Genomic DNA, 25794 nt, shown 5'->3' on the forward strand with positions numbered 1-25794 from the left:
AAGAGAGAGAAAAGAAAACTGTTGTTCTTGATATGCAAGAAATAATGCAGAAACTGTGGGCCAGACAATGTGTGATTGTGACAGACCCCACACACTGTTCTTCCCCATAGCACTTCCTTTATTGCAGGCTCATTTCTGGTATTGGAGTCTAGTTGCAGAATAGATGTCCCAGGGGTTGGGCAGGTGAGTGAGCCAGATATGAAAAAGTGGCAAAAATTCAACACCCTCAACCTGTGAGCCCTTTCTGTACTCTTACCCTCTGCTTTACATATGATCAGGGGAAATCCATTCTCAGAGAATGGCTCTTTTGCCTTCACATATAGTTTGATTCAAACCCGTCTCTAGACAGCTTCATTAGTGTAAACTTTAAAAAAGTCGTTCTGGCTCACACCAGAGGCCCATGTAGTCTAGCATCCTGTTCTCATAGTGGCCAACCAGATTTCTATAGGACATCTGCAATATGTACCTGAGTGCATCTTACACTCTCCCCACTTGTTGTTGTTGTTAGAATTTATATACCACCCTATATCCTGTGGTCTCAGGTAATTACCAACAATTAGCACACAGACGTAGAACATGTCCATTGTGGCTAGCATGTATAACTAAAGTTAATCAAATTGAGCTTCTTTGAAAGTATCGTGCTTGAAAAGTGCTAGAAAGCTACTTTTACACATTTGACCTCTTGAATTGTTATCATAGCATGTGCAAAACTGCAGAATAATCTTGTAGTTGAAGATAAAATGCCTATCCTTTGGTAATCTTTGCTCTTAATCATGTGACAATTGTTCCCTTATCTTTTTCCTCCTCCTGTGACATTTTCTGCTGTACCATCCTATCATAGTTTGCATTAAATAATATCCAAAGGTCATAATTTTAAGAGTATTTGCAGTTTATGGGTGCAAATTATGGACAGCTAAACTACTGGTGCAATGATAGGAGTGAGGCCTTGTCAGCATATAACACCTGTTCTCAGAGATCTGCAGTGGTTGCCGATTTACTACCGGGCCAAGTTCAAGGTGTTACTATTAGTATATAAAGGCCATAACAACTTGGGACCAGTTTAACATATGAGATTGCCTTACTTACCCTATATAAGCCCTTTCAGCCACTTTGATTGGCAGAACTCTTGCTGTCACAGGTGCCACATAATACATGTTCCACACTTGTTGGGATGGCCAGGTTGCTAAGGGTCAAAAGAGATGTACAGTGGTACCACGGGTTAAGTACTTAATTCATTCCGGAGGTCCATTCTTAACCTGAAACTGTTCTTAACCTGAAGCACCACTTTAGCTAATGGGGCCTCTTGCTGCTGCCGCGCCGCCAGAGCACGATTTCTGTTCTCATCCTGAAGCAAAGTTCTTAACCCGAGGTACTATTTCTGGGTTAGCGGAGTCTGTAACCTGAAGCGTATGTAACCCGAGGTACCACTGTACAAGGAAGCTGCCTTGTGAGCCAGACTGAGAGATGTCTCTTGCTTCAGTACTGTCTGCAGCATAGATAGCCAATAAGTTATCCACCTCGATGTTGGTAGATTACAACTCCCATCATCCCCGATAATTGGGTATGCTGACGGGCTAATGGGGGTTGGGAGTTAAGCAACATTTGGAGGCACAGTGTTAGCTTTCTCTGGTGTACATTGACTGGCAGCAGCTCTCCCATGTTTTCATACAAGGATCCCCCCCCAACCTATCTGGAATTGCTAGGAATTCATTTTGGGACATTTTGCATGCAGAGCTACAGCCCCTCGTCTTATAGCGTGTGTATATACAGTGGTACCTCGGGTTACATACGCTTCAGGTTACATACGCTTCAGGTTACACACTCCGCTAACCCAGAAATAGTGCTTCAGGTTAAGAACTTTGCTTCAGGATGAGAACAGAAATCATGCTCCGGCAGCGCAGCGGCAGCAGGAGGCCCCCTTAGCTAAAGTGGTGCTTCAGGTTAAGAACCATTTCAGGTTAAGAACGGACCTCCGGAACGAATTAAGTACTTAACCTGAGGTACCACTGTATGTGTTTCTCTCTCTCTCTCTCTCTCTCTCTCTCTCACACACACACACACACACACACTCTTTATGTGGGCTGGGGGATAAGTGGGATCATCACTGGTGTGGAGAGAGGTGGGCTTTTTAATCCTTTGAGCCTGCTGCATTCCTGTTCAGAATCTTCCTTCTTACCCCACACTGGTTATTTACGGCGAGAGGAAAGCTTTGGCCCCAACTCCGCTTCCAGTCTAGCAACGGGATTTGTTTTTATCAACTTTTATGTGCGAGCTTAGTAACTCAGCTATCTTCTGTAGTAAACTGAGCAATGTATATTGAGCATTTAACTGTAATGAATGTTTGTTTCCTTCACATGGCCAAAGCAATTTTGTAGTGTGGTTCTGAGCTGCTTTGGAGCTGATTCTCAAACAACCTTGTAAAGTGAAATAAACTCTGAAGGGTTGGAATATACTCTAATTATCCTGTATATAGTGGTTTATATAATAAGTTTTATAGTGAGTCGTTGTGTCATAGGTCACTGTTAATTACTATATGGAACTTCAGCTGACTCTGTGATGATGATGATACTAAAGAAAACAGTAGTTAGACCATTTCCCCCCTTTAGGTTTTTTTTTAAGCTACTGCAAAGCTGCCATTCTAACTTGAACATTATATGACAATTTTCCAACTTTCCAGGTTCAAATGTTGGTTATTGTCAAGGTCACAAGCAAATACTTTATCTTGGCATGTCCTTAATTTTAAATTCAAGTATGCTGCTAAACAATTTGTTTAGATTTGCAGACTTTCTAAGATGAATCTGTTGATCATTGCTAAGCCCGTTCTGAAATTCTGACTGGAAGATACTATGCCTTAAATTAGAGTATCTTTATTAAACATGATAAAGAAAATCATTGTAGAAGGGATTATTATGTTATACCAGATGGACAGCTTGGCTTGTTGCCAGATTTCTCTCAAGTTAATAGTTTATCTGAATTATTCATGAAAAATAAATACTTGAATGGAGTTACATTTTATGTTGATGGCAGCTTTTCCCATTTGTGAAAATGTTGTGACTGTTATAATAGTCACAATTTTTCTGAGACCTTTTCACAGTTGTTATGCTTAAGGCTCAGGGTTGCGCTACATACTGTGCACAACGTTTGTACATTTTGGGTGTAACATCAGAACACAAGAAGAACCTGCCAGATCTAGGCCAGCATCCTGTTCTCACAGTGTCCCACCAGATGATGACGATGACTATATTAATTAAATTTGTATATAGCCCTTCCTCCAAAGATCACAGGGTGGTTCACAAGATAAAAATACAAAATGAGAACACAAAATAGAATACACAATAAAAACAAGAACAATCCAATAACCCCCCTCCCACAAACACATTTGAAAGGCCATGGAATGTTAATGAGCCCCCCAAAGCCTGGCTTCAAGAGAAATGTTTTCACCTGGCACCTAAAGATACGTAATGAAGGTGCCAGGCGAGTTTTCCTGGGGAGAGCATTCCACAAATGGGGAGCCACTGCAGAAAAGACCTGTTCTCATGTTGCCACCCTCTGGACCTCTTGTGGTGGTGGCACACGAAGAAGGGCCTCAGATGATGATTGCAGAGTCTGGGTTGGTACATATGGGGAGAGACAGTCCTTATGCCTGTGGGAAACCTGCAAGCGGAATCCAAGCGCAAGAGCCCTCTCCACTCCTGTGGTTTCCAGCAGCTGGTATTAGGAAGCATTACTGCCTCCAGCTGTGGGGTCAGAGCAATAGCCATAATGACTACTGGCTTTCAGTACTGTCCTCCATGAATTTATCCAATCCTCTTTTAAAGTCATCTGAGTTGGTGACCGTCACTGCCTACTATAGGAGAAAGTTCCATAACTGTGCACTTCACAAATAAGTACTTTCTTTTTCCCTTTTTTGCAGTGAATGTGTGTTTTCTATGCATGCCCACATAGAAGTTCAATAAACTTGCACTTTAGGGAGAGTGTTTTGCTAAATCTTTATCTCTAGGAAAGTTTGGCAGCTTCTGGGAGATTCTTACATTGGGAAGTAGTAAAAGCACACACCCTGCAATTTTGCATATTACAGTCATTTTATTATTGCATCATTCCCCCATTCCCCCACACCCATTATGGTGGTGATGTGGAAGCTGCAGTATTATCACAATTCCTTCCTCTGCCTTTGGAATAAACTGAGGAGCCCTAGATATGTTGGAGGAATCCAGGTTGTGGCTTCTCCCCTCCCATTGTTATTTCTGTTTCCAGGAAAGACAAAACTTGTGGGGGAAATGGCCCTGTGCTACCTTCTTTTTTAGCCTCTGAAGGAGTCATGCAAAAGGAGCTCCCACAATATAATGTAAGATAGAGGGACTTGGCATACCACTTTATTCTGATTAATATGTAGTTTGGTTCCAAGCTTACCTGCTTACCTTACAATTAACCTCTCATTCTTTATCTATTTTTATGTAGTGAGGTTTTTATTGCAATGGCAGATTAACAGAAACCTAATCGATTTGTTATGTGCTCTAAAATATTACCCATTTGATTTACCCAGTTTACTGTTTTGTATGTATGAAAGTGGCATATAATAGCTGCAAGATCACATTTTATGTGCTTAACCAGGAAGTGCTTTTGCTTCTTAGCCAAAAGACTGTGAAATACAAAATCTTCTCTTGAGACTGATTAGCAATAATAGATAAAATAAAGAATGATGTGCACAATGAGGTACGGTTTAAATAGAGGAAATTGTAATGGGAAGTAGCTACATTGGTAGCAGATGGATTTGGTTCCTTTATCTTGGTGATACTGGAAATTCAAGACTAGCTAAACTCCCCTCACCCCCTTCCAGTTTCAGCTTGAAAAATAAAGATAAAAGGAACAAAGTTGTTTTAATTTGCTGAAATACTGATATCCTTACCTTTTCTTTCACCCTTAAAAAAACCAGGCAATTTTTATGATTCCTACGAACCCCCCTCCAACATTCCGGAAGCCAGAGCTTTGGTCTGATGAATTCACTGATTTCGTGAAAAAATGTTTGGTGAAGAATCCTGAGCAGAGAGCAACTGCAACCCAACTTTTGCAGGTTAGTATTCAGCTGTGTCCCCTAGGGAAGCTTGGATTTATGCCCCCAGCAGAGGTAATCCAACAGAGTCCGGGTGGCACTATATTGGCTATTCCCTGATCCAGAGAGACAGTTCTGGGAAACCTTTTCCACTTACCCAGCTTTCTTAAAAACTTAAAAAATTTGGTATTGGTTTTAGTCACTGTTGAATTTTGCATGCTGCTGCCTCCTTCATTCTTCCTTGCCTTCATTCTGGAACTCCCCAAACCATTTCTATCAGCTAGCAAATCTGAGTCTGCTTTATTTGAACTGTTTCTCCCTCCTTGTCCTCTCCAACCCTCTGCTTTCCATCTTTCCTAATTTTATCATTCTTGAATACTTTTGCTGCAGTATAATTTTGGGTTTTAGTTCTTTTCTTTTGTGATAGCGGGTGAAAAAATACAAATCCAAGTGTGGCCCAACTTCATTTTAGTACTTTGTTTCTGCACAGGGAGCAAGCACACTGTCCTGTCCTCATGCAGCTTTGTAGATGGATATTAAGACTGTAATTGTAACCATGCTTACCTGGGAGTAAGCTTCATTAAATTCAGTTCTGGGTAGATATCATAGAATTGTAGATTTGGAAGGGACCTCAAGGTCCAACCCCCTGCATTGCAGCTAAAGCATCCCTGACAGATGGCCATCCAACCCCTGCTTATGGTTAGGATATAGTTAGGATAGCGCTGTAACTCTTTTTATTCTAGATGGAACTGAATTAATATCCCTGTACTGTTTTTCTTTTTATTTATACTTATTTGTAAAAATATTTATATACAATTGTATCATAAAAATATTATCACAGTGGTGCAGCAGCAGCAGCAAAAATAAGTAAAACCAGACAGTAAAATCATAAAAAGCTAAAACAAGATGAAAGCCATAATTATTACTATTTTTGTTATTAATTGCCTTCTACAAGAAGTCTCAAGTTGATTTACAGTGAGAGAGATAATAAAACCAACACACAAAATCACATATAAAAGATTAAAAACACAATTACAACAATCCACTAGAAACTTATTTAAAGATAAAACAAGATAATCAAGAAAAAATTACAACAGTACTTTAAAACATAGGTAAAGTACCTCTGACCGTTAGGTCCAGTTGCAGACGACTCTGGGGTTGCACGCTCATCTTGCTCTATAGGCCGAGGGAGCTGGCATTTGTCCACAGACAGCTTCCAGGTGAAGAAGAAGAAGAAGAAGAAGAAGAGTTTGGATTTGATATCCCGCCTTTCACTCCCTTTAAGGAGTCTCAAAGCGGCTAACATTCTCCTTTCCCTTCCTCCCCCACAACAAACACTCTGTGAGGTGAGTGGGGCTGAGAGACTTCAAATAAGTGTGACTAGCCCAAGGTCACCCAGCAGCTGCATGTGGAGGAGCGGAGACGCGAACCCGGTTCCCCAGATTACGAGACTACCACTCTTAACCACTACACCACACTGGCTCATGATGTGGCCGGCATGACTAAGCCGCTTCTGGCGAGCCAGAGCAGCGCACGGAAACGCCATTTGCCTTTCTGCCGGAGCGGTACCTATTTATCTACTTGCACTTGACGTGCTTTCGAACTGCTAGGTGGGCAGGAGCAGGGACCAGACAACGGGAGCTCACCCCGTCGTGGGGATTTGAACTGCCGACCTTCCAATTGGCAAGCCCTAGTCTCTGTGGTTTAGACTTTAAAACATACAAAGGTTAAAATACTAAAACAGATTAAAATAACCTCAATGATCATATGTATAAATAAGTCACAATTCATTGATCCAAATCCTCTTCCCAACGACACAGACATGCTTGCTATAAATTATTCAGCTAAAATTCACCCCCCCCTTCAACCATAGCAATAAAAACCAGCAGTTGAAAAATGCCTGGGAAAAGAGGAGAGATGCCGCCACTGAAAATGGTCATCTCTCTTATTACCACCCTGTGACCACAATAGTCCTGGAACCATGTTCTATGTGGCATGGGATATGGGAGAAGAACTTCATTTTATAGTTTACAAATCTGATGCTGGGAATAAGGTGATATCTGTGCAATAAAAACACAGCCTTGAGGAGAGACATCCAGGCTTTGTGCAGAAAATGGATAATGGTGCATTACTTGCACTAAAATGTGATTGTGTGGGAAGTTCCTGTGCTGAAGTTACAAAAAGAGTTTGCTCTGACTTTTGTAAGAAAAAAAATCAGCAATATTTTTAGCAACTTTTAATAGCGAAGCAAAATATATTTTTGAGAGCACAGCCTATTAGGACATATCAAGGACTATTAGGACATATCAAGCACAATTTATGAGCTTTCTCCTTTAAAAAACACACACCAGAAAACAAACAAGCACCAAACCCTATGGGGCAGGAGTCCACTAATAAAGTCCCATCAGTGGAAACTAGCACAAGGGGACTTCCTCCATCTTCTCTCTGCATGCTCCTGAAATTGGCTGTTGGGGGTTGGGAAAAACCCCAGAACAGTGTGCGGGGGTAGGAGAGGGGGACCATTCAATCTGGCAAGGTGACATGCTTGCCCTGATGGGTGGTATAATTGACATAATGCAACACTGAATTTCTCTCTTGGGTTTTTGTTAGATAAATTGGTTTAAAATTCCAGTTGGAATTTTAATGTACAAATGTTAATAGAAAGAATAGGAAAGCAGGTGATCTGTAAACAGCCATATTCACATTAGTGACAGAATACATGCCAGTTCTTAAACGGGAGTGTAAATTATATCAAAATAGGTGGGTTTTCTTGATTTCTTCAATATCATTTGGACAGCCTGAGGGTTTTAATTTTACTTCATTTTTATTTCATCATTGTAGGTGGCCCAGCGCTCATGTAACTGTGGCTTAGCAAGAATGATAAAACATGGAGGTTCCCAGATTACACATTGTGGCTGTAGCACTTTCCCTCCAGTTCTGCTACCCATGGCTAACCATGGTTTGGTGTAATGTCACAACTTAACCTTGACTTGTAGTTTGTTTTCCCCAGACAAATCACAGGTGGTAAACCAGGAACAAACTTTGGTTACAGCTTATGGTTTGCCTGGAGCAAGACAAGCCACTAGCCTGGGTTTTAATGGAATGCTAAGCCAAACCATGGCTGGTGTGAACCAGTTCAGTGGCTCAGTGATTCAATTTATGTGGATCATTATATTGCCTGCTCTGCTTATGGCCACTAACTTGCATTGTCAGCTTGTTAAGATGAATTAAATACTGTAACTGAATGCATTAAAAAGTTTATTTTTCTATGTCAGGCTATCTTCTCTTTGTTTATTTACCACCTAATTCACATTTCCTTTGGACAATTATATCCTTAACTGTAAAGCAGTTGTGATTTGTAGTAACATTCTTCTCATGGTTGCTGTTTACCTAAACAAACAAAATGGAAAATCCTATTTAGCTGCAAAGCGGTTAAACAGATCATATGTTCTTTTATTCCAAATTTTAATTGCTGTCCAAAGGGAAATGTTCTTTCATGCACTGGTCTGTGAAGTTGATTGACATGTTGTTTTAACATGTTACACCATATTTATACTATATGTGCAGTGTCTGTGGGCTCCGTTTTGTATAACTATATAGTTTTATTTTCTAGCATCCTTTTATTAAGAATGCAAAACCAGTTTCAATCCTGAGAGACTTGATTACTGAAGCTATGGAAATTAAGGCGAAAAGACATGAAGAACAGCAGAGGGAACTTGAAGAAGAAGACGAAAACTCGGTGTGTGAGAATTTAATTGTGTATTTTATAGCCAGTTCCATGGAGCTGGTTTGCACGCGGTACTAAACCATGGTTTAATGCTAGCGAAGCATTGTGTTCCGCCCTCTTGCTTTCCCCCCTTGTGGCTTAGCATTGGGAATCCTGCTTTAAAACAAGCCAGTGGTTGCTAAATGAGCCATCTTCAAGCCATGGTTTATGAAGCTAGCTTATTTTAAAAAACCATTTCAATTTTTTCTTCCAAAATGAAAATAATCTCACCAGCACTCCTCCCAGCTGTTCAGGAGGAGGAATACACAAGCTGATGCTTGCTCAGGCTTGCTGAGGTTGGTCATGCCACGCTAAACCATGGTTTAGTGATGCATATGAACCAGCCAGTATCTACATATTTAAATGATCAGTTGTGATCAGGAGAGTTGCCCCTGGGTTTTTCTGAGTTTTATTCCTGGCAAGTGCCATGTAAAACCCCAGATTGCAAAAGCAGTTTGTAGGTTTGTTGTAAGTTTTTAATTATTAGAAAGGGGTGGGCAGTTGGCTCAAAAGCAGTCTGTCTCCATTTTAGTGGGAATGCAGTCTTGATATTTTACCTGCATTCGGGAGCAGATAGAATCAAGACTATGGGGGAAAAGTGATTGCTCAGTTTCTCATGGCCAAAACATAAACGTGCTTGAGATTGTAAATATATTCTTTCTCATAGAAAAACTACTATAAACAAAGGCATGGTGTGTGTGGACATTTAGTAACTCTAGTATGACCATCTTACCTGTTCTGGCCCTTGTTTTAATAATAATTGGCTATACAACCTTTAAAGAACATGTTAGAGAATTAAATTTATAACCTTGCCAAATACAAGCAACAATTTGAGTAGATATCTAAGGGCTAATGGGAGTATAGCAGCAGTCTGTGAATGTCTGTCTATCAGTGTTTTGTGCTGTGTCTTTTGTGACTAGGTGACTAATCTTATCAGAGGTGACTCAAAGCATTTACATTAGTAAATAGTTTTCTCCTGGTATCTGCTTTCCCCTTTGGCTTGACAGAGACTTCTGCAAAAAATTGAAAATGTGTGCATTCTTCAATTTGTCAAGTAAAAGGGATTTGCTTACCTGTTCCTATATCCCAAGCATGTCCAAAGTTTGTTTCGGGGGCCTAATCGGGCCTGCCGGTCGGTTTAATCTGGCCTCTGTGGCAGTTCATTTCCTAGGGTAAAATCCTAAAAAAAAAGCTCAACAACTTTGGTTGGCCCTTTGGTCGGCCCTCACGGCCCTTCACTTCACCAAATCTGGCCCTCGTTGGACTGCTTATATAGACAAGAGCATTTATTGTGACACACAGCATTCTCACCAGTTGTCGTTCTATCTAGAAAGAGAAATTCAAGTAGCATGATCAGTGGTCATTTTTTCTTTCGCTGGACATCTTTTCCTTGAGGACAGTGTTTAGAACCATCTCTTCATCTATCAGACACGCTAAATCTTTCTTAGCACTTCCATTCATGTAATACTGAGAAAACTGAGCTATTGAGATACTGAATTTTATGAAAAGTTAGCTTGCGGTGCTTCTCTTATTAGATACCTTTAAAGAAACAGTTATGACAAACCAGCTGCAAAGTTATTTAAAACTAGTACTTTGATTGAAGAAAAGGCTGCAAAATTTTGAGCTGCTTGATGTCAGGTTTCATAAATAAAATGAAATGATCTATTGCCCTTTAGAATTTTATTACAGAAAAATAACCCGTGGTAATTATTTACCCAGAGGTGTAGCTGCATTAGTTTCTTGCAGCAAAAACAACAGTTTTGCAGACCTTACAGAGTAACACATTCATTATGGCATATTATTTCTGGGACTGCAATCCACTTCATCAGATAACACTTCATTTGTTAGTGCCACAAGCCTGTTGTTTTCAGCATATCGTATATCCTCAAAAGTTCAACTGGCACACCTGTAGTCTGGGCAACTTTTATAAACAAGTAGCAGTGTCTACCTTCCTTGAAAGCTATGTGGAATATGGTCAATAATAGAGCTCATGAAGTTGAGTTTAGGCATGTTACAAGAATAGCTTGTCTGATGAGAATGTATTCTGACAAACTGACATGTTTTGATAGGTGTTGAGGTAACTTTACAGATTTTTTTAATTAAGTAAAAAGTCCAAGCTGAGTACTCTACAGAAGGTTAATCCCAATATCAAAGTTTAAATGTTGGTTTAAGCATTACTAAACATGATCTATCTCTTCTTTTATGCATTTTTGAAGTGTGATGCAAATTTGATTCTGATGTCAGGCAGCTGTATTATGGAAACGTAAAGCAACTCGTTGCCTGGCAGCGCCCAAGAAACATGTCCAAATATTTATTTCAAAGGATCTTTAAAGAAATGAACTAATAGTCAACTCTTAGTGTATCTTTTTGCTTCACATTTCAATATCTACATTACCACATTGTTTGAAAACACTTCCTAATGACAAAAATAAAATGTTGTGCTTTGTATGGTAATAACAAAGAACAAAAAAACAGTACGCTTTATTGGTGTAGTATGCTTGCTTCCATGTTACTAATTCCTACAGTTCAACTTCCTTATCTATCTAATTACTTGATATTAACTCTTGAGAGAGTTAGAAATCAGGAAAGTTTAAAAAGAGCTGAATCATCTTCCTGTTTCAAGCCTTCTTGTTTTGCCATCATGTTTTTCAAAAGTGTTTCTGAAACTATTATAGCTGGAAACCTACTTATTTTTAAGTCAGGCCAGGATTCTTTGAATTTTGTGTGCCTTTCAAAAGATGTGAGTAAATATGCTGTCCAGTTGTTGCTTAAGGCAACCTTTTCTTATGAAATATTTTCTTATGGCCAGTAATTAATTTTTATTTTTAATAAAGAGCAGGAGTCCCCCTCCTCCACACCTTTGCTGTAGTGCCATATACATTTTATGGCTCCATTCATTTAAGTTTTTCTAAATGTTAATCAAATAATTGGATCCCTATGACTTCTTGAGGAAGAGAAATCAGTACGATTTTAGCTAGCACTGAAGTGTGCCCATTATTACGATAGCTTGTAAAATAGCACAATAACTTTTTATGTGCTAATTGACAATAATGATTAACCCACGGAAGTAGTGAATCTGATATATAGTTCTCTTTCACTTTACAGTATTTGTACATGTTGTCATATTTGTTGAAAAACTTGCTCAAATGCTCAGTTTTTAGAGCTCCTGAATTTCCTCATCTTTTATGCGATCATAGGCTACTCCAGTAATTTTTCAAAAAGCAAACTGTAATTATATTCACATTTTCCCCACCCCAAAGCAGTGATGAGGTGTTTATTGTATAGAGTATTAAATTTAGTTCTTTTAAGTCCGCAAAGTTGTGTGTTACACTCTACTTGTCTTTGCTGCCCTCTAGTGATCTTGCGTATATAAGACAGAGATTAGTTAAAATTGATACTGAGATCCAAGATGGATCTCAAATTCTTTTCTCTTTACTAACGATAAGGGGTGGGTGGGGAGAGATACGTTTTGTTAAATTGTGCTGTGCATTACATCTTCCGAGAACCTTCAGATATTTACAAAGCAAGGTTCTGCCTGTTGAACTAATAGAATGAACATACTGTAGGGGAAGATAAAGGCTATCGGTAGCCAAGCTAACCTATTCAAACGTTTTCCTGACTAGAAAAAAATGCCTGACCCTAATAATGAACACAGTACAAATTTCTTGAAATCTCTCCTAGAATACATGTCTGTGTATGTGTGTATTTTTAAAAAGCACAAGTTCATCCAGTCCATTAACTGTTAATTACTTTAAGTTACAGAACACAATTGTTTTAAAAGAATGTGCAGGAAGAACATAGGAAGCTGCCTTATACAGTGCTACCTTGGGTTAAGTACTTAATTCATTCTGGAGGTCCTTTCTTAACCTGAAATGATTCTTAACCTGAAGCACCACTTTAGCTAATGGGGCCTCCTGCTGCCGCTGCGCCGCCGGAGCACGATTTCTGTTCTCATCCTGAAGCAAAGCTCTTAACTTGAAGCACTGTTTCTGGGTTAGTGGAGTCTGTAACCTGAAGCATATGTAACCTGAAGTGTATGTAACCCAAGGTACCGCTGTACAGAGTTTCACCACTGGCCAATCTAACTCAGTATGGTCTACTTTGACTGGCAGCAACTCTCCAGTGAGACTCTTAATCTCAGGGTCATGAGCCCCACGCTGGGCAAAAGTTTCCGGCCTTGGAGGGTGTTGGACTAGATGACACTTGGGGTACCTTCCAACTCTACAATTCTGTGAGTTGCACTGCATATATCGGCCATCTTGACTGCTTACAACCGTATCGGGTAGAGTAATTAATTCTACAATCTGTTTTCACTTTTTTTCTGTGCTGTTTATTCAACAAGATTCCAGCTTTACATCAAGGCACTCAAATTATGTTGCCCTTTTGGCCCAGTGATCTAGAAAAGCATTTCCAAATTCCTTGGCAGATGCTATCATTGCTTTTATAGAAAATTTTGAATACTTCAGATCAGAAATAAAGAGTAGAGAGACGAATTGCAGAAAACTTAAAAATCAGCAAACTTTCTCCCAGCTGTACAGCATAAAAGACATGGCATCTGAATGGGAAAAGGTTTTTTTAATATATAATTAATATGAAAATTAATGGGAAAAGATTGTCACATATAATTAATATTAAATTTAATGTGACTGCTGTAGATGTGGTGGGCATACTGCTTTAAAAAAATCCCAACCAAATAATTGTCTCTAACATGCTAGAACAGATATAATTTTAGAAATACTGCAATTTATAAATAAGGGAACTTACAATTATATTTTTAATTTTTCTCCCATCAGGAGGAGTGCATATACATTCCTTGTATAAGGAAAATAGTGGCCCTACCTGGTGTAGTACTGAGGCATTAAACATGTCTTGAGGGAATGTCCAAACTTGTTTTTTTATGACATGATATTCTGTTTATTAGTATGTAAAGAGTTTCATATTGATTCATTAATTCATTTGAAAGCATTTATAGGCTGCTACATATTTCAAAAATCTATAAGCTGTGTACAGTCTAAAAAACAAACACTGTATTATTAAAACAAAAACACAACCTAAAACCAATAAAGCAGGAGTATAAAAACACATAAAAGTAGATGAAAGCAAATAAAACAGAAATTCAGAGGACTCAAACATGTACCAACCTTATGGGTCAGGGAAAGCCTGGACAAAAAGACAAGGCTTCTCCAAAACATCTGAAGCAACTGAATTTTCTTTTAGAAATGCTATGCGTTTCCTGCTTAAAATGGAAGGAAATCCAATACTAAGGGGTGCAGCATGTTGATGCTGTAATGAGGAGCTATGTTAGGATAAATGGGAGACTTAATTGCTTTCTGTAGGTGGTATTGTTGTCCTCCTTACCTTCTTCACTTCGTCTGAAATGTAGGTATTCTGGTTGACAAGGCATGGATTTCACCGTGCGATTAACAGTGCATTATGGAGTGTGCATGGTTCCATGTAATTTTCTGGCTTGCCAGTCTTGCAGACTTGCCCTTGGGAAGAGCACAAACACATAGGCTTGTGAACATATTTATTTTGAGTAGAAACAAATTGGAAACAAAAAGTTTTGTTTTTGGAGCACTCAACAGAAATCATCCATCAGCAAGGAGGCCCGTAAAACCCATTGCTTTCTTGCTCACTCAACCAATATTTCTTGTTGATTCCATGTTTCTTTTGGAGAGGATAAGCAAGATTAATATAATTTAGCATAGTTCAGTAATACAGCTTTCACTGAAGGAGAGTTGCATTCATTGAAGGCCCCCTTTGTGAGTGATACAGCCACTGAACAGAAGCCCCTTCCATTCATGATGGAGCGAAAACCTGGAGCAGGGGTAGGCAACCTAAGGCCCGTGGGCCGGATGTGGCCCAGTCGCCTTCTCAATCTGGCCTGTGGATGGTCTGGGAATCGGCATGTTTTTACATGAGTAGAATGTGTCCTTTTGTTTAAAATGCACCTCTGGGTTATTTGTGGGGCATAGGAATTTGTTCATCCCCTCCCCAAAAAATATTGTCTGTCCCACCACATGGTCTGAGGGATGGTGGACCGGCCCACAGCTGAAAAAGGTTGCTGACCCCTGACCTAGAGGGTTCTGCAAATCTTTCTATAGTGAAACATGAAATGAGAGAAATTTAGGGATTTCCAGTGGTTACAATAGTCCTGAACAGTTCTTTTTAATTACCTGTAAATAAATTTGCTTGAATTTATGGATTTAGATCCAAATTCAACAAATTGTATTAATTCTATTCCGTGGACGTGAAATAGAAAACTCTGATTATTGTTTATATAAAGGAGAGTATACAAGTCCTGAAGGTATTTGAATCTGAAGAAATGGCGGTAGAGATATTAAAAAGTGTGGAAGGAGACATTTGAAAGAGATCTTATGTTAGAGGACTGACATGTACAGCAAGGGGGAAAAGGAAATGGTAGAAATTTGATTTATAAGACAAACTCAGCAAGGAATTGTGAATAGTAGCAAATTGTTACCATGACTTTCTTCTTGTGCTGCTGTTGTTAATTGCTGATTTTCATTATGGCCCATAAACTGAGACTTATCTCTGAAGCTGTGGCTCACTTAATCACTTATTTCAAAAGAAACTTTGTTAACAATGTGGTATTTAGGGGTCCCCCCCCCCCCCGGAAACAAGGTCGTGATTTTATTGATTTATAAATCAGTAGAACACACATTTAGGCATTTGAATTACATTCCACATATATTTTTGCATATGAAAATATTAGTCTATCTTTCTGCAAATAGGCTAGAGAAAAATATCTATTCCTGAAAGACAGCCAGTGCACTTTAAGCTGAATTTATCTTACTAACTTGCAACTTAAAAAAAATAAATACAATAATGCCAGCAACCCTGATTTTTATAGTTTTAGTCTGTGTCATGGGTATCATCAGACACAGTCAGTGCTTCATAAGTTTACTCCCCCCAGGACAGCAGGATTGTTTTCTTCATGATGGCACTGATTAGTGGTACGTGGCTTTTTCATTAGCCATTGAAATCCGTAGGGCTATTTTGTAAACTCGATGTTAGGATAGACTTTCGAAGCATATTTGGCTGGTTTTATTTGGCCCTCAAAGAGGGCTACAAATCAAAGAATTTGCTTTTTATTGAGTCACCTAAAATTAAACACTTAATTGGAAGCTTTTATACAATCAACAAGCAGCTCTTTTGCATTCTGATGTTTTTTTGTGGGTTGTAGAATGTGCCCTTGTAACAGGACTTGAGGCACAGAACAGCATGTTAGTCCTTAAATAGCTGGGATATTGTGCACATCCTCTAAATCTGACTTCAGAAAGAGAGTAGGATTTCCTAATAATGTTTTCAAATACTTCTATTCCATATGGGTTTTATGATTCATGAACTGGATTATCATCAGTTCTCTGTTTTACATTCCTGGCACATTACTGCCACTGATTGGAAATGCTTTTGTATCCTTTGCTGGAATTAACTCTGTTCCACGGTCCCGAAGCATCTGCTCAGCAGATACTTCTCTACAAAGTATCAACGGGTTTTCTTCTTCCCCCTTTTATCATAGCTTAACAAACCCTTTAAGTACATACAAATGAAAGGAATTGCCTTTGCCCATTGAGATTTTTTTTTTTTAAATTTTTTTTACATGATATGCAATGCCCTTTTGATCTCCTGGACTGATTTCTATTGAGGTTTTTATACATGTCCCTAGGGGTGGAGCCTTAGGTCACTTGTAGAGCAACTGCTTATCATGGAGAAGGCTGCAGTTGAGACCCTGGCATCTTCAGATAGGAGTGGGGCAGACCCCTGTCTGAAATCCTGCAGAGCTGCTACCACTCAGTGAAGGCAGTGCTGAGCTAGATGAAGCAACATCCTGACTCTATAAGGCAGCTTTCTAAGTTCTTGTTAAATTTCTGTTAAAACTACATTGTGTAACAGGCTGCTGCCTGAGGCATTGAAGAGCTAGTATTAGTGAGAGTAAACAACAGGCAAGGTGGGCAAGTCATGTGAATTAACAGTAAGGGGGATGCATATATCCTCTTTCTGTTTTTGAGATTCTTCTTTCACAGAATGCTTTCCAGTTGTTTTTGTCGTGTTGCTGGTGATGTGTAAAAACTGGGTTGTATCAAGTACAGTGGTACCTCGGGTTTAGTATTTAATTCGTTCCGGAGGTCCGTTCTTAACCTGAAACTGTTCTTAACCTGAAGCACCACTTTAGCTAATGGGGCCTCATGCTGCTGCCGCGCCGCCGGAGCCCGATTTCTGTTCTTATCCTGAAGCAAAGTTCTTAACCTGAAGCACTATTTCTGTGTTAGCGGAGTGTGTAACCTGAAGCGTATGTAACCCGAGGTACCACTGTACTCCCCCCGATCTGCACCTGGGGGTTCCCCCTTTTGAGGATGCACTTGGGGCTGCAGGGCAGTGTGGGGCATAACCAAGTGTGCTTTGGTGCTTACTAGGGAAAGTTTTGAAGAATTATCTAGGTAGATAGGACAATAAAATACAGTGGAAAACATGACATATTTTTAAAAAATCCTTGTAGGTTATATTTCAGGTAGCTATTACAAAAAAGGGGAAAGCGTTAAATTTTTCCTTAACGTTGCTCGTTGTCCCCAATTACCATGTTAGTTCTCTCTGTGTAACATTTAAAGTAAAGGTAAAGGGACTCCTGACCATTAGGTCCAGTCGTAGCCGACTCTGGGGTTGCGGCACTCATGTCGCTTTATTGGCCGAGGGAGCCGGCTTATAGCTTCCAGGTCATGTGGCCAGCATGACTAAGCCGCTTCTGGCAAACCAGAGCAGCGCACAGAAACGCCGTTTACCTTCCTGCTGGAGCAGTACCTATTTATCTATTTGCACTTTGACGTGCTTTCGACCTGCTAGGTTGGCAGGAGCAGGGACTGAGCAACGGGAGCTCACCCCATCGCGGGGATTTGAACCGCCGACCTTCCGCTCGGCAAGTCCTAGGCTCTGTGGTTTAACCCACAGCGCCACCCGTGTCCCGTGTAACATTTAACCAAGCCTAATTTATCGAGGAGCAATGAGGAAGGAACAACAATGTTGGAGAAGCGACAAGCCTTTTAAGTAGAGATCTTTCCCTACTGCATCTGTACTGGAATGGTTTTTAGGTTTTTTACTGCTTGTGTGTTTGCTGCTCTGAGCTCCTTTAATATTTGAGAGAGAGAAAGTGAGAATTAAAAGGTGTACCAAGCAAAACAACTAAACATTTATTTGGCTTCAAGTTGTGGAGTGGGGATGGGGAAGGAGAAGAATGGAAATGATGAACATTGGAATCTGCCACATACCAAGTCAAAGCATTGGTCCATCTAGCTCAGCACTGTCTACAGTTATAGGCAACATCTCTCTAGGATTCTAGACGGCATTCTCTCCTGGGGTTTGGACCTGGGACCATCTGCATGCAAAGCAGATGCTCTACCACTGAGCTACAGCCCTTCTCCTATCCATGAAAATGACCATAAATCTTAAATCTGTCATGCCCCAAAATTCAATATGAGAAACAAGAAATGTTACAGTGTTTCACAGTGTTATAGAGCACAAGTCCATTGATTTCCATGACTCTATTCTAAGCAGGACTTAGTTGGGTATCACCCAGAATTTAAATGTGACAAGCCATAATGTGAAGAAAGAACTAAGGCATTCAGAGTGTGTGATTGGAAATTCTTTGGAAGTAATTTCTATTTAAACGTTTTTACAGGATGAGGATGAGCTGGACTCCCATACCATGGTGAAGACAAATTCAGAAAGTGCCGGCACAATGAGAGCCACAAGTACTATGAGTGACAGTGCTCAGACAATGATTGAACATAATAGCACCATGCTTGAATCCGATTTGGGGACCATGGTGATAAACAGTGATGATGATGATGATGAAGATGAAGACGGAACTATGAAAAGTATGTTTAATTTTCCTTTCTGTTTAAAGCATGTTCTGTTTTCCCTCTAGATATATAAATTGTTATCAATAAATACGCACTTAAAATCAGTTATGTTATGGATTCTACAAAAGAATGTTGGAGTTAAAACCTTGGGAAAGGAAGTTGTCCATGTAGATATTGGCTACATTCTTGTGGTTTGTGCAGATGAGATTCACATGTGTACTTGAGCTAGTTTTCCCTGACAACATGTCTGCCCTTGGGCAGAAAATTTCATGAACTCACAGATCTCTTCTGCAAGACGGCTTACAACCTCTGGATTGCCTTTATTAGTAATATTAGTTATAAATACTGTGCTTACTTCATGCTATATTATGGAACTAAATGTAAGTTTTAAGTGTGATTTCATTTTTATTTAAGTCATTCACATAACATTTCACGTAGGATAACTGGAAAAATCAAAATATATTTTAGAACTATAGAACACTTTTCATTAAGGGCACATGAGTCAAACCCAGAGCCATTTGGAGCCAGTTCTATGATAGTCATATAGATTTATAGCCAGGAGTTAATGGTTGTAAAGGGTATATTTTTAAAAATGATGTCATAAAGCATTGGCCTGGTTTGCACATCTTGTTATGCCATGGTTAAAAATAAACTATGGTTTACCGCAAGCGAAAAAGTGTGTTGGTGCACGCTGCTCAATCATGCTCGCTTCAATCCTCCCCTTTCCCTCCTTTTCTGCACTTGGGGGGAAACAAACCAGGATGTTGGCTTGGCCACTTTGGTTTCCGCTTGTGATTTGTTTGAAGAGAAACAAACCACAAGTGCTGGTTGTCTTGCAATGCTGAGAAGAAATAAGGGAAGGAGTCTGGCTGAGGAAAAGGAGGTGCGGGGAGGAGCAAAAGAGGCACAATGGAGCAGTATGTAGTTCCAGCCTACATACAGTATCAAGGAAGTCATAAATCACAATAGGGATACATTTGAATTTGCAGTTAGGTATAACGGGGACAATAGAGATATAGCAACAGTTAAAAAATATATAAATTAAAACTTAGAATGGAGCAGTATGCATTAGCATGCTGCCAGTTGGTGAAAAAACACATTTTATTATAGCTTATGGCTTAATGTGTCGTGAGATGTCTAATGTGTTCACTATCTGTTCAAAAGGTAAATGCACAATTTTGGCATTAGTCTAACTCCTTGTCACAAACTTTCTGTCTTTTGCTATTATAACTGCTTGCCTTTTGCCCAGTGCCTTCAAATATTAACTGAGGTTTCCAAAAGCATTTCGTCTCTCCCAACACATTCAGCTGAATGAATTAAGTTTTGCAAAAGCACTGCTGGAAGTTAGTTAAAACATTGGTGGTATGACTGTTCAGTCATAACTCCTGGCAATGTAAAGTGTCTTAATATTTTCTCTCCAGAAATGCAGAAGAAACATCAGTTGCCCATCTGATGGCTATCTTGCCATACACATATGACAAAGTTAGCCTAATATAATCTATTGCTAGGATGAACTGAAGCAGCTTTATGTGCCATATTAAAGTCTGAAAAGATTTAACTTCTTTGAATGTTAGAAACATGCTTGTTGTGACTTGTAGAAGTGGAGCTGGCAATTTAAGACAGGATTTTGTTTATTTTGCAGTGCTTATGTACAGTAGACCAGGGATTTTTATCTCCAGCTAAAAGATAATAAACAGTTCTGTTGATGAGTGATGACTCTTGAGTAGAATGATTCAATCCATAAAACACTTAATACATGTTTTAATTTGTGTACGATGCTGGAATAGGTATTTGCTTTATAAACTTCTGTGGATAATGGAGAGATTTATTATCAAAATCTTGAACTAATATTTAACATATGGTAGAAGGGTATTATAAAACATCATGAAGATAATGTTATGTAAAGCAAATGTAAGAGTTCCAAGAAGAATAATGGATGAATTATTCTGGATGGAAATATATTCACAAAGAGATAGGCACAACTTTCCAGTCCATGGTATATGTGAAAGAGAAGGGATGCGGGTGGCGCTGTGGTCTAAACCACTGAGCCTCTTGAGCTTGCCAGTTGGAAGGTTGGCGGTTTGAATCCGCATGTCAGGGTGAGCTCCCATTGCAGTATCCCAGCTTCTGCCAACCTAGCAGTTTGAAAGCATACCAGTGCAAGTAGATAAATAGCTCCTGCTGCAACAGGAAGGTAAACACTGTTTCTGTGTGCTCTGGCACTCGTCATGGTCTTCCGTGTGCCAGTAGCGGTTTAGTCATGTTGGCCACATGACCCGCAAATGCTGTCTGCGGACGAACGCCAGCTCCCTTGGCCTGAAACGAGATGAGCGCTGCACTCCATAGTCACCGTTGACTGGAGTCTTTTATGTGCAAGATGCGCTGTGCAACTCTTAAGAAAACATTTCTTTTAATTGCAGAATGAGTACCCTCTTTTAATGTTAAGTTTCCCATACATACTCTAGCTTCTCTCATTTTTTGGAAATATACACAACTCCATGGGTTTGTGGTCCATTATAACCTTTTACAGACTTGTAAAAGTCTGTAAAGTGTGGTATTGTGGTGGCAGGTTCTACCTCTGAACTTCATATATATATATATATATATATGCAGGTTTTGGTGTCCTCGGGTGTCTTCCCGTGTAAAAGTTGGGGTGTCTAGGCGACGTTTCGACGAGGTCTCACTCGTCATCTTCAGGCTGGTGCTTTCGGCTTCTTGTTACTGGAACAGAGCAGGATCTCAGTGTTTGAGTTCCTATAAATACTGTTGAGGAGGTGTGGTGTATAGCCTCCAATGTTCTGGGCAGAGAGGAGGTTCCCAGGCTAGTGTGCCTTTTCTTCTTTTGTTCCTTAATTACTTGAGGGATATCTTGAGTGATTTCTTGAGTGATTTCCTGAATCCCACTTAGGTGGGTCATTAGGTGTGGATTAGTTGCTAAAGCCTTCGTGTCTTGAACTCTTGAACTTTGTGAAGAGTTTTTCTGAGAAGATGGCTGTACTGCACTTGGTTGTGCTCTGGCTTGGCTTCGTGTATAGGGGCGAGCTGTGGTTTTGTGGCCTGTGCCAGCCAGATCTGTGTAGGGATTGCAGGGGAGTGCAGCATCCGGAGGTGCCACCCTGGTTTGGCTAAGTGGGATTCAGGAAATCACTCAAGAAATCACTCAAGATATCCCTCAAGTAATTAAGGAACAAAAGAAGAAAAGGCACACTAGCCTGGGAACCTCCTCTCTGCCCAGAACATTGGAGGCTATACACCACACCTCCTCAACAGTATTTATAGGAACTCAAACACTGAGATCCTGCTCTGTTCCAGTAACAAGAAGCCGAAAGCACCAGCCTGAAGATGACGAGTGAGACCTCGTCGAAACGTCGCCTAGACACCCCAACTTTTACACGGGAAGACACCCGAGGACACCAAAACCTGCATTCCTGTACCCGTGAAAATCTACGAAAGCAAATATATATATATATATATATGTGTGTGTGTGTGTATGTGTGTGTGTGTGTGTATGTATGTACACACACACACACACACACACACACTATAAAACGTACCACAAAACTTATCACTTATACAATCTTTTTAGACTTCCATCAGCACCTCTCATGATCCACCGTTTTAACCACTTCTTATGCATTTCTTAACTTTATATTGCTTTTACATCTCTTAACAAATCATCCTTCCCCTTCTCCATTTTTGCAGTACTTCCAATAATACTCCTCACAAAACTTCTTGCAAACCTACAAATGTTGTCTGATCTTCACAAATACTTTTCAAGTAGTCCGTCTACCTCTGAACTTCTGCACTTTCATGAGATTTCTGTAGAATGCTGCCCTGCATGTAGCTGTACATCTTAGGAAGTCTTAGGATTCTCTCTGGGCATTTGGGCATAATTGAAAAGCAGTGTTCCTGATAGCATAGACCAGGGTTCAGCAGTCCTTTGGACCCATGTGCATATTTGCACACTACAACCTATTTTATTTGCTACAATAGAAAGCGTATTTCAAGCTGAATTTCATTGGGGGGAGAGGGTCCTGTGGGCACCAGGGAAGGTCTCTATGGGTGCAGGTGCCCCTATGGGTGCCATATTACTGACCTCTGGCCTAGATAGAAGATTCTGCACATATAACAGTGTAAGCGGATGCTCTCTGTAAGTGTTTTAATGAAGTCAGGAACAGAGCCTGCCACTTGGATGCCTCAAACCTGCCCACACTTACATTTTGTTGAAACAGGCTTTAAAACAGCCCCCCTTTTGCACTGAGTGTCACTTACTAGTTATCCTGTAGATCATCACTACATTTCACTGAACACAGAGCCCTTCTTTAATCGGTACTCTGTTTATATTATTTAGGCTGGAAAAGTTCCCTCCAAATAGCAGGGAATGTGTGTTGGATTATGCCTCAGGGCAGGAAAGAAGGTTTTGGAAGCAGACTGAGGCTCCTATGATGCTCTAGTTCATTTCCTGCCTTTGTTATGATGAATTCAATTATGATCACTGTTGGCACCTGTGTGATCTTCTCAGGCTAGTTGCTATTGATCTTTCTTCTGTCTTGTATTCAGACTTTCATCTTGAGTGTTTTTCCTCTCCTCTCTCAGCTTCATCTTTGAGGATCTAATGGATCTAATTGATCATGGTACATCTCTTGGATGTACGGAGAGCCATTAAAATGTACATAGCCAGAACCAATTGCTCATACAAGCAGATTCTCTTTTTGTGTCTTTCCATCCAGCACCTCTGGGTAGAAAGGTTTGTGTGCACACTTTGTCTAAATGGATGGCTTATGAGGTGTTAAAGATACCAGCGCCTTTGAGACTGAAGAAGCTGCTTCTTCTTCTTCAGCTTTCACTGCTAATAGGCCTCTTCCTGATGTTTGTGAAGTGACTGCATGGGCTTCGCCAAATAATTTCATATGCCATTCAGCAGGTCCTTCCATAGAACATTGCACAGCTGGATGCAGTCCAGGGACCTGCCCTATTTTTCATGGAAGACAATTTTACTCGACTACGATTGATCTCCAAAGAAGAAGATTAGCTTTGGTGTATCCCAACATACCATCCCTGATAGCTGAAGATAAATAGTTTGATTGGTACCTACCTGAACAGTAGATTTCCTTCGCTTTAGCACGGATGGTATGGCTGCACCCTGTCATATTTGACTACACATATTTTTATAGGGACCATACATCCACTGATCTGTTAAGCTATTTTGCTGATAGTATTGGAAGCAGGTTTTCCACTACTGTTTATTTTCTGGTGCTTGTTTTTCTTAGGTTTCTCTTTAAGTTCATGGGCTCATGATTCTTGTATCAAGCTTGGTGAGTCTGCAAACTAGAGCATCATGGGAGCATCCTCCTACTTCCTGCCTTGCCCAGAATGTGCAGCCATAACCCAACATACCATCCCTGCCTAAGCCAAAGGAAATCTACCCTTCAGATAGCTACCAACCATACTTTATGGAGGACTGTTGCCTCCTCAGTTAAGAGGTGACACCAGATTCTGTTGAAAGTATAAAAAGTAGTGAACTGGACTGATCATGCAGCTTTGTCATAAAATGCTTAATTTCACTATTATATAGTATAAGGAATTATTTAATTTTCCTATTATTTACATATGCATCTTTCACTTCCTACACTGAACTTGAAGCTACCAACATCTTGTTGCTAGACATTCTCCCAGTCAGGTATTGACCAGGCTCAAAACTGCTTAGCTTTAATAATGAAACTTGATGAGGTAGTTCTCCAGCTTTTGGAAATATGATTTTGTTCTGCCTATTTGAAAAGAGGACTCTGTTCTGTGTAGAAAAACTGGAATGAGTCATCGTTGTGATTTTGGTGTGTCCTCAATTAGTGTTACCGTTTCATCTCCTCCCAGTATGTGATAAATTTCTTCCACATAATGCAGTGTGGTCATATGTGAAATTCTTTAATAGTTTTGTGCTGTTTCAGCAGTATACTTGGTTTCTGTGTTAATCATTAAACTATGTCATTGCACTGGAAAGAAATGATCTGCCCCTAATAACAAATTGTGTCCAAGGAACGTGGATGTTACTTCAACTTCACAAATTATTGATGCATCTTTTGACATGTGTTCTGTTTTGAAGCCACCACATTTTAAGTTGTGTTATATTGGAACTTATTTATTTATTTAACGTATTTATCAGTCACTCCAAAACCCAAGTTCTCAAGATGACAGTTATTAAAAAAATTTAAAAGCATAAAATCCACATAAAACAATCAGAGTTCAACACTCAAGTCCATTAAGACAAAGGCCAGTACCAAAATAGAAAATAAACACAATACGAGCCACAAACATGTCTTAATCAAGAGAGAACAAAAACAACCCCATAAGGGCTAAAATTTATCCCAGCTGCCATAGAAGTAGAGGCTAAAATATTAATAATGATGCTGAAATATGATTTAGATGCTAAAAGGCCGGGGAAGCAGTTCAGTAAAGCAGCTCTTAGGATTGGTTTGGTGCAGTTTTGTTTTTTTTAATGACTGTGAAATATCTTATTTTCAGATGGTTCTCTTAAATACGTTAAAAATTATACCAGCCCATGTGGGCATTGCCTCCTGCATTCATGCAGTTTGGGTCTTGGTTGTAAGCATGGCTCATGAGTTATGTGTGAATTGAGTTTGAGAGAGGAATTCATACAGTCTCTTAACATGTGATCTGTTTGGTCTTGTGCATGTTACGAGGAAGGAACTTTCCCGTCCCTATGGTGTCTGCCCACCGTAAGCTGAAAGACTATTCCCTTTCTGGAAATCAGAGCATGAGATGAGAACCCCAGGATGTTTTTAGATGATTTCATTGGCCTGTTTCATGCAGCTTCTTCATTTCTCCCTCATAGTTTGCTTGGCTCACTGTCTCCTCTGAACCAGGCTCATGGTTTAGCTCTCTCCAGACTAATCATGTTGTGAACAAGGTTTGTTATTGGCTATGGCTCATAGTTAGTCTGGAGAGAACAAAGCCATGAGGTCTGGCTTGAGGTGAAAAACGACTGGGTAGAAGCAAAGTTGCTGTGATCCCTTCACTGGCAGCCCTCTGTATCTGTTTGTTCTCTGTCTCTTAATGTAGCTCTTTTAGGATGCAATGAAGATGTG

The 25794-nt window shown here is 39.9% G+C and overlaps 1 protein-coding gene across 3 annotated transcripts in view; it reads left to right on the forward strand.

The window, feature by feature from the left end:
- Positions 1 to 25794, forward strand: part of STK3 (serine/threonine kinase 3) — a 113249-nt gene that overhangs the window by 34247 nt on the left and 53208 nt on the right. For all 3 annotated transcript variants that reach the window (XM_083451215.1, XM_083451216.1, XM_083451217.1), the window contains exons 7-9: positions 4934 to 5071; positions 8664 to 8789; positions 18508 to 18706. In XM_083451215.1, the coding sequence (XP_083307341.1) occupies positions 4934 to 5071; positions 8664 to 8789; positions 18508 to 18706 (463 nt within the window). The remainder of the gene's footprint in view (positions 1 to 4933; positions 5072 to 8663; positions 8790 to 18507; positions 18707 to 25794) is intronic.

The sequence above is a fragment of the Podarcis tiliguerta genome (genome assembly GCF_965153285.1).
Source record: "Podarcis tiliguerta genome assembly, chromosome: 7".
NCBI lineage: Eukaryota > Metazoa > Chordata > Lepidosauria > Squamata > Lacertidae > Podarcis > Podarcis tiliguerta.